At 37.1% G+C, this 10,410-nt stretch overlaps 1 protein-coding gene across 1 annotated transcript in view; it reads right to left on the bottom strand.

Annotated features, from left to right (window-relative positions):
• Window positions 1–6,584, bottom strand: part of LOC108377453 (uncharacterized) — a 72,608-nt gene extending 66,024 nt beyond the window's left edge. The window contains exons 1-2 of the mRNA XM_017633721.1: window positions 6,363–6,584; window positions 2,859–2,984 (exon numbers count right to left, since the gene is read on the bottom strand). Of these exons, the coding sequence (XP_017489210.1) occupies window positions 2,859–2,984; window positions 6,363–6,584 (348 nt within the window). The remainder of the gene's footprint in view (window positions 1–2,858; window positions 2,985–6,362) is intronic.
• Between the last annotated feature and the right edge of the window lie 3,826 nt (window positions 6,585–10,410).

Genomic DNA, 10,410 nt, shown 5'->3' with positions numbered 1-10,410 from the left:
TTGCTCGACCAGCTCAACTCACGCGACTTACTAAACTTACCAGAATACATGTGCTTAACCCCACTACTAGTCAGACTTGCCATTCCGCTATAACCTCCAACACTGTCGCCCTAACCGGAGAACAGCTTCACCGTGTTGCTACCCAAAAATGACATCCATAATAATGCTGCTTGTCTCACTCCTCTCACAAGACTTACTAATCCAGCTGCTCTTTAATCCCAGTCCTGGACTTTCAACCCTTGTTCGAGTCGCTTAATTCACCTCACTCATTCTGCTCATCTCGCTAATCTCGCAGGTCTTACTAGCCTTACTGAGGAGTAAACTACAGCTCGGGGTGTGAATGCATGCAGTATTAATCCTTTTCCGGTTTTCTACACATGCTCGAATTGCTTGACGAGCCACGTTTTGCAAATCTAACCAGCTGTACAATCTCACAAGTGCATCTTTCGGCCTAGTTCATCTCAGTGGCTTTGTTTATCTAGCCAACGAACACACTCAGGGGCATCTGTTCCGCGTGGTACCAAGTTTAAGACTCTGGTAAGACCTTGAAAACCGTAGACTCTTTTACCAATTGAGCCTCCAACCGACTCAGGATTGCAAGCCCGTCACTCCGCTTACGCGAAATTCCCCAGAAGGGATATTACGACTACAATTGGCTTTGATATGTTTGACATGCAGATATAGGCATGTCGCGGTTTTGGGCATTCGAGGATACGACGAGAAGCTCACAGCCCGCGGGAAGCACCTATGGCCCGCCGGAGTTACGTTATCCTCGATTCCTCAATCGTGACGTCAATAACCGCTTTCTGTTGCTGGAAAATGCTCGGCTCCAAGCGGTTTGTTGACGGAGTCAACTGGAATGCAGCCCAGCACGAGATTACTAACCACTTTGCTCTATATGGCTTTCATTAGTTCCAAAAGAGCCTATCGAGGCTGCTTTGTGATAGCCTCACGACTACTCCTAGAAACGCAGTCGTTAAATTTTCGTATTTGAAATTAGCTTGAATTTGGTAATTTGTATAGCCTCTTCCTCTGATGTAGTACCATCTACGGCTTGCGGGATAATTGGCCTCCCTTTGGAGTTGAGTTGGACGAGCCCTGAATTGTGATTCAGGTTGCTTTCTTGCACTATTGTGCCAAATTCGGTTAGCCATTGAGGGAGAAGAACACACACTGATAGTGTCCGTAATCCAGCCTAGACCACTGATAGTAGAGATCGACGACAGTGGAATACTAATTCCAGAGATCTTGCTACTCTGGCTGAGTTTGGTGACCCCATGGCTTCCGTCGACAACACCTCTGTGTATCCGTTCGCTCGTCCAATGTCTGACTGCAAAGCGGGATTGATCTCTTTTATGCAGGCTTGGTCTAGGAGCGATGATTTCTGAGCATTGTACCGAACATTTAAATTTAGGTTTTTATTTTTATGGCCATTAATTTTTTGCTTCCACGACTAATGAGAAGTGGGAAGTACACCACGGTAATCCAGATCTCATGGTAAGTCTACTTGAAACTGGTGGTTCACTCGTATCCAGAATCCGCAAACTAGGAACCAGCCACACTTCGGTCATGCATGACTCTGAATACGCTGTTCCACCTTGGAGTTGGAGTAATTTATGCAAAGGAGACGCAGTTTAGGAGACAGTACGATGATACGGGTCCTATTTCCATTTTTTCCTAAAAAGCCCAAGCTCAATAACAACCTTGAGACAGTTCTGAAAATTGAACAGACCAATGTCACACTCAAAGCCCTAATTGACCTCTAATTTAAATCTCCCCGAGACAGTTCTGAAAATTGAACAGACCAATGTCACACTCAAAGCCCTAATTGACCTCTAATTTAAACCTCCCCGAGAGTTTGCTTCTTACCGCCCTATTATCACTAGCCCAGCACTATAACCAGGGACATGACAAGGTACCCCTTTAGAGCACCGACCGTCCGCACACCGTTCGTCTGACTGCGTTACTAGATAGGAGTTTTCAGCAAAAAAAAAAAACATGTATTACTAATTACTCAATCTAGCTTCAATATGAAGCATAAGCTCCCCATAAACCTTCGAAGCTTTCACCCTAGACATATTCTTATTTATGCGCTCTAAAAAAAAAGTTAAAATAAAAATGACCGCGCAACGTCAGTAGAAGAGCGCTTAAAATTCACTTCCGCAACGCAAGTTTCAAGTAAATCGATGGCGCATGCATTACAATGCAAAATTGAAAGTTGAACAACAATGTAAACTACTCGAATTTTCGCTTTAACTTTTCCCAGATCGATTAAATGTATAGACTTCTCAACAAAGCAACTAAAAAAACCTGCTTCTCCTTTGCTTTAATTCTTCTCTGTCATGGAATTTAGCGCAATTTGGCAATTGTTGCAAATTCGCAGAGAAAGTGAAAAACTATTTTCGTATTTTCGCACGACGTTGCACTTTGGAATTTCACTGACTTATACCACCCGCTTGGCATGGCATGTTCAACGCACGCACACACAGCCACCTATATCATTTGCAATGCAGCATGTATATCCTTCTTCCTCGTTATAGTAAAAAGCGCATTAGTTCTAGTTTGTTTGGCATTATCAGCCACTTAAGTTGGCTGTAAGTTTGTTGCCCTATATTGTTATTGTTGTAGCCACATTGTCCACTTTATCTGTATTACACGTGTTACAAAAGCAACAAAAAGAAAAGCTTAGTGTAACACTTTATGTTTATTTTGCTTTACACAACAAATATTTAGCAAGGTGCACTACATATTTACAATCGCATAGTTTATCGCTGGAAATATTTCCTTTTTCTTTGACTTGGGAAGTATTTCATGTCTCTCATACGCCAGCGTCAACGCCAACGCCAATTTCTTCTTACCTGTATTTGGCAAAATATCTCGCCGTATGGCCAGCAATGGAACAGCGCTGGCAATAGTCCAAACGGTGTGATAAGCAGTCCAATGGTGAGGTCATTTAAAGCCAAGGAGGTAAGCAGATATCGTGGCTGCAAAAGGTAACGAGAAAGGAAATGTGAATTTTCGTTGAAATGTGATAGTATAAAGCGTTGGAATAAAAGTGAATTATGAGGAAACCAAAGAAAATAGCACAGTTGAATTTTAAAATAATATTTTCTTGGATAATTTATTTAAATTTGCACTTGGTTTTGATAGATTAAATTTAGCAGCAAGGCAATTTGTGAAGGATATGAAATGGCGCCTGAAGAAGTTACTAGAAAATGCAAGCTTAAGATTGTGTTCCATGAAGATACAGGCCTTTTTACTGCTGGTTGGATCAACATTTTGTTTTGAGAGCTCGAAGCTTCATCGTACGAACCGGATAGTAGTTCGGTTACCATAGTTCGGCATAGTTCGTATTTCAACTGCAATGTGCAGATGATTTACTCTATTTCTGGTCATCAATCTCGATCTCCGGCAGAACATGCATCCATGCATCTGGATCAGAAATTTTTTTATCGTCCACCGAGGTTTCACCGACTAATTAATGACCTGCGTTCAGCTTTCGTAGTGTTACAAAGAACAATCTGCAAAATTTACCTTAGAAACCCTTGTTTGGAACAACTGAAACCCAAACCTAACTTCATGGGTATACAATTGTGTTTGGCGCAAAAGACCTTTTAATCCATTTTATAATAGATTCTTGGCTACGAAAGATTGTCCAAAGGGAGGGTCTCCTTACCCTCCAAAGGGAGGGTCTGCTTTCTTAGCGAAAGGTGCTTCGATGGTAAACGTTAAGCAGATAACAATGTCATCATAATGAGAAGTGGGTTTGAAGACCTTTAACTCCAATCTCCTGAAGAATGCGCTGATATATAATCAGAAGAATGCAGAAAAGAAAGTTAGATGTAAACCCTAAGGTGACTTACTTATACAACAGTAGCAATTTCCTTAAGGCGAAAACCCACACATACATTGACAAGGCCAAACCCATATATCGCCTGCTGAGTGGAGGATCGACCTATCTCGGTAGCCAGTTCGAAAACGCCTATATCAGAACATTTTAAATACATTTTGAAGTGAGATAAGGCGCTTTTCAACCAAATTTTGAGATAGGGTGTTGTTCAATAAAATTCTGAAATAGGGCGTTCTTGAAAAGTTTTTTTGAGATAGGGCGTTTTCGAACTGGCTGCCGAGATAGGTCGATCTTCCTCTCAGCAGTCGATATGCTTCGCCCGTCTTGTAGACGTCGAAATTGTTGAATAAATCTGTAAGGTAACAAACATGCTTATTACTTCATCCCGGGTATATCGATACGGAGAACGAAAACCCTAATGATATCCTTTAGGCACTTTGTAAGATTTGTTTTACTTAGCCTTTCTTATTGGCCGATGCAGGACTATGCAAAAGAGCACATTGTGTGCCACTGGGAAGCTATTACTAAGTACTTCCAAGCTTCAGTTAATAGTGTAACCGTAGCTAGAAGCACATGAACTGGACCAAGGGATCACATAAAGTTTCCTAACTATGCGTGGATAAAAGAACGAAGAACAAATTTTTACCATAGATCATCCTTGTTACAGTAACTAGTTGACCCGTCTTTTAATATTAATATAATTTAATAAAAATTTACGAATCCTTGGTTTCAGTCCTCATGTTTCGGTTGCATGAAGGGCTATTGTAGCAGCGAAAGCAGTCTTTCTTGCGTGGCGTTCACTACATATTCGGACTTACTTTAGGAACCTCAGCAGTAATAAAATTCGCATTATCAGTTTATTCCATGAAAGTTAACAAAAAAATAAATAAGCTACAACTCATCATGTGTGCCTGGGTTTTGGAACAGAGACCGAGAGCAAAAGGTATGATCGAGACTAAATGTCCTTCACGTACTTTTGTTCCCAGGAACGCTTCAGAACTAAAACCAAAAGGGAGAAAAAATTGTCGAGAACATTCTTAGTGGGAATTTTATAAGAACAAAACAATGTGGAATGTTTTGATAGAGAACAAAATGTGAACAACACTTTTAAGAAAATTTATAAAAGAACAAAAAGGGGAACAAAAGTCTCCTGAACATTTTAAAAATAACTAAATGGACCAAAAGTCTAAAGAACTTTCTCTCGAAGAACAATTTGGGAACTAAAGTCTCAGGAACTTTCTGACAGAGAACGAGACGGGAACAAATATTCTTTGATCAATTCGCCAATAATGGATTAGAGAGAAAAAATTTTCACATAGTGTTCACTAGTGTGAAATGTTTGAATATTAAAATTAATTAAAAAAGAATTGCAAGATAACTATGCAAATTAAAGCTGGCTTAGATGTAAAAATCGCGGTTCTCACTGCAACGATGTTTCTTCCCAACATGCAGACTCCCCTCTCAATCTTTACGCTGAGTCCTCAAAACGTTTATTCTCGTTTAGTTCTCAAAAAAGGTATCGATACTCTCATTCTCATTTTGTTCTCATTGGATACGTTCCCGAAAGATTCTTCGTCCTCGTCCTGTTCTTTTTGAGAACGTGCCGAGAGTTTTGATCGCATTTTGTTCTTTGAGAAAATGTTCCCAAGCAATTTGTTCTCATTTTGTTTCCATTTAAACTGCTCTCAATAATTTGATCCTGTTTGGTTCTTTCGTCGGAATGTTGCTGACTTTAAAGTTTCTCATGTAGACTAAACCTTAACTGGAACGCTTTCTCGGTCCCTGGTTTGAAAGGCAATTATAGTTTGTTTCGTTAAGGTTTTTTTTCTCAAGTGGACCGAAAACTTATCTGCCTTTTAAACACAAATTTCGTTATTGAATTGACAGAGAAATTTTAAAGGGTACTTGAGAAAGAGGTGCTAAGCCTAATAATTAGTTTAATATGGGTAAATCTTATTTTATTACTTGTATATGTATATCTAAGTATATTCTTCTTTACCCAGCAAACCAAAGTTCCCGAAATCTTAACGAAATCTTTAGGAGTATCTGATTTCTGTAACAATTTTTTTCCGAATCTTCAAAGAAAATTATATGAAGTGGTTGACACGAACTGGTAAAGAAATTTCTGTACGAAAAATAAAGAAAATTCTAAAAAAGTCTGCAAGAAATTCTTCACATAGCAGCATTATTTTCATTTCTTCACCGATTTTATTCCGAAATTTCGTAAAAGAATGGAAGTGTGCGTAATTTATTTCATTTTAGAAAATTCGGAAAAAAATCGGATGGGATCTTTCCGAATTCGTTAAAATTTCTTTACGATTCAGAATACTCTGAAAAAATGGTTTGCAGGGTATTCACCTGCGGCATACGTATTTGTCTCATTTCACATTTACAGTTCAAATCTTATATCTCAATTCTCTTAAAATGTTTCCCTTTCTTTCAGTCATGTTTGAAATATATACATATATCGCAATTTCGAAACTCCTATTCTCTGAAATTCAACTTAACCCACCTGCTGATGTATATATGGCGAATAACGACGATTGTTTATAACAAATATAACTAGGCAATTGGCACCAATCACACCCAGCGTCAATATAAGTATGAGCACCGCTTCGATCGTCTCCGCAATGCCGATGTGTACAATGAAATTGTGACTGGTATAACGTGGATGGGAGCAGCTTGAATTCTTAACAGTTGGCGGCACGAGTAGTCCACCGGTTTTTAGGTCCATTGCAGTGCTGCTAAAAAGGAAACAAGAAATGAAGCGAGTGTGAGTACGTTAGTGCGATTGTATGTAGATAAATAAATAAAAATTTGGAAATTTGTAGTAGTAAGCAATAAAGTTCAAAGATATAACTGCAAATATTTTTATTGTTGTAATATATTTGCCGGATGTTAGCTTTGGTGGCGGTGCAAGTATAAATCAGCACAAGTGGCAGGCGGAAAATATGTATGTACATATACGAAAAGTTTAAAAATACAGGCACACACACACATTTGTACTTATGATTGTGTATCTAAAGGAAAAAACAAAGATGATGAATTGGCTTTCGTTTGATTAAAATGCGGACGTTGGCTTAAAAGCGCTGCTGAGTATGGATATCGGTAACAAAACTTGGTGCAGTGGAATTTACCTGTACAAAAGGGCAGCTGCTTTCATATTATTATTACCTTTCAAACGAAAGAAATAAAAAGTTCTATGAACAACTGCACTAAATGAGTAGAGAATCAAGAGCTGAGCTAGTTTGAATAGTCTTTGTTATTTTAACAAGAATTTTTTGTTATCTCCTATATCTTTTTAAAAATGGTCATCTTTACGCGTTTTCTAGAAATGAATGAAATGTGCTTGCCAATGCAAGTTTGAAAAGAAGAAAAGGTACTAAAAACATGGCAACTTTTTTCTTGAAATTTCTTTCTATTTATTACTTGCATATGTTATTTTCCAATCATTTGCTATTATTTATGACCGAAATTATGACATACATTGTTGTTTATTATTGTCTTGTTGCAAATAATACTTTATATATTTCAATATCTTACTGCGTAAGAAAATCTTTGCAATGCAACCTACAATTTTTGGCAGCACTGTTTCTAGTTAATAAATATTTCGCCATAAGCTATGGGCTATGGAAGTCATGCCAAAAAATGTTCACACAAATACATGCTTGCATATGCATGCGAATACAAAGCCAAAAATACATACACACGCGGTCAAAAGTTGATGAATGGTGTTTTGTTTTTAATATTTACAATGTTTTTCAAGCTAAATATTTTTTATAATTTTCTTATAAAAATATGATTCGTGCTTTAACCAAAATTTTACAAATCAAACTTTCGAACTTTATAAAGAGTTTAGAAAAATTCCAAAAGTTTTTACCAAAATTTTGAACTTTTTAATCGGAATTTTTATAAAATATTTGGGTATGCGGTTACAATTCTTATAAAATTTTAGTAAAATAAGTACAAGTGTTTAGCGGATAAAAAATCGCATTGATTTTTAAAAATTGTTTTTGCTGACGGCTTTCGCAGTTTTTCCATACAAATAGGGAAATTTAGGAAAACTGGCGTTGATTTCTTTGACTTTATTCACAAACGGTCTTGCGCATATTCTTCCACAAGAAATTCATATTTATATGCTTAAATTAGCTTGAAAAACATTCTAGATATTAAAAACAAAACACCATTCATCCACATTTGACCGCCAGTGTACATACACATACAATAATAAAATAAATAAGCGAATGGTCTGAGGTTTTTATTGAACTTCTATGTTTTTATATACATACGTACATATTTATGTACATTTACATAAATGCGTTTCAATAGAATGGAAAGCAATTTAAACAACTAAGCATATGAATTAAAATATTTCGAACAAACCTGTGACTGTAAATTAACTTCTTTTCAGTTATAAAAATCAACAGGACATATTTCAAAAATCTAGAATAATCTTATTTCTTGTTGAGAAGTGTTCGTAAGTATTAACTCGGAGAAAATGAGAGTCCTTATAAGTATGGTTATTGAAATAACGGACTTTTGGTATTTCTGAAATTTTCCGTGATATGGGAGGTGGGCGTAATTTTAGCCAAACTTCAAAAATTTTCCTAAGTCCTTTCCTTTAGGCTGTTGTAAAACCCTTGTGCGTCCGCTCGACCGTACAATGGCGTATTTTTTTTTAATTTGCTATATTTGTAGACTGCCCTTTATCCAAATTAGATTGGTTCTAAAAATGGGCGAATTCGAACTGTAACCACAACAACCTTCCACATAACGATATTTTCGAAAACTTGATCCGAATTGTTGAAAGTTGTAGGGTGAAGTAAAATTTTGGCAAAAATATGAAATTTTCGTAAAATGGGTGTGGCACTACACCTTCTTCAATGTTCAATTTCTATGAAACACCCTACAAAAAAAAAAATGCGGAGCATGTTTGAAATCGGAATAAGATTACGTCCATATAACGCTAAATTTCAGAAATCCTAAAACTCCAATATTTCACTAACTAAGGTCCTTTTTCCCACTCATTAGTTAACTACTAGAAAGACAGCTATTTTTAACTATTGGTTAACTAATAGATAAACAGTTAACTGAAGCCAACAATGGGTCAAACTGATATTGTGAAATGAAAAATGGTGGTTCACGATTAGCATAGTAGTTACCTAATGACTGTGGAAATAACCCTAAGAGCGCTAATTTGCTCCTCTTACTTACTTACAACAATCGCTTATTATTATATATTTTAGAAAAATGGCCGTGACACCGCTCACTTATGACTACCAGGGTGATTCTTGACCGATATCTTCCAACCTGTTAAAGAGTAATGGAAGTGAAACTATTGGCGAAGCTGAACCTGTGCCGCGGTATATGGCGGCGTTTCTAATGCTTTAAATTGTCTGAACTAATAGAAGGTATGAGCAGAAACTTCCCAGCTACATAACAACAAAAATGCTGTAGCTGACGCCTCTATAGTTGAGGTATGCAGATAGTCAGAGTAGTTGTAAGTGCCAGGCAAAATATGGGCTGATGAAAGCCTGTCTTCCAATTGGCGTAAAATTTGGCTTTGCTAAATCCACTTGAAGGATATGCGCAAAAATCGCCTTTTGAGCATCGGGTAAATACTATATCCCACCGTCGACGAAGTGATTTCATTTCATTTTCAGTGTTTCTTTCTGCCTAGTGAATCCACCATAGACTTGGTATTCAGAATATACACATACCTTAGGCAGGAACAAGTAAGAGCAGCGCTGTCTTCGGCTATGCCGAAGGCTTCATACCTTTCATGAACATCTGCAAATTTTACTTTGACAGATTACTGCTTTTGAATACATCTGCATACATCGATAGAGGAGTTACATACTTATATAAAAAANTTGGATTCCAAACCACCGAACCGTATTCCAGAATTGGCCTAACTAATGTTGTAAACAGAGTTTTAGTGATATAAGGGTCACAAAATTCTTTTGACCATCGTTTCACAAATGCAAGTACAACTTTAGCTTTGTTGACTGTCACATTAATATGAAGATTAAAATTAAGCTTAGGATCCATTGTGTTACCAAGGTCCACAAAATTGTATACCTGTTCCAGGTTATGGTTACCTACTGTATAAGAAGCGGGATGAACAGCTCTTCGCGAGAAGCTCATTACTTTACATTTCTTAAGATTTAGAGGCATAAGATTTACCTGACACCAGTAAGCCATGCTGTCTAAGTCTGATTGTAGCAAAGACCTTTCTTTAATTGAAACGTACGATTTATAAAGCTTTACATCATCTGCATACATTAAAATTTTGGAAAATTGTATATCTGTAGAAATATCGTTTATAAAAAGTAGTAAAGTAGTTTATAAAAAGTAGTGAAGTAACATCAATGACGTCAGAGAGAGTATTTTTAAACATTACCCTTTGTGATCTATCATAGAGGTATGAAGAGATCCAACGTAGAAAATTAGGTGGAAGACCAAGAAGTGGCACACTTTGTCAAATGCTTTACTGAAGTCAGTATATATAACATCAACAGTTTTGCTTTCACTAAATGCTTTTGAGATGTAGGATGTTA

This window comes from Rhagoletis zephyria, unplaced genomic scaffold, assembly GCF_001687245.7.
Source record: "Rhagoletis zephyria isolate East Lansing unplaced genomic scaffold, Rhagoletis_zephyria_1.1 Rzeph_scaffold_00107, whole genome shotgun sequence".
NCBI classification, from domain to species: Eukaryota; Metazoa; Arthropoda; class Insecta; order Diptera; family Tephritidae; genus Rhagoletis; species Rhagoletis zephyria.
The sequence above is the reverse complement of the archived record's forward strand: the minus strand, read 5'-3'. Positions and strand labels throughout refer to the sequence as shown.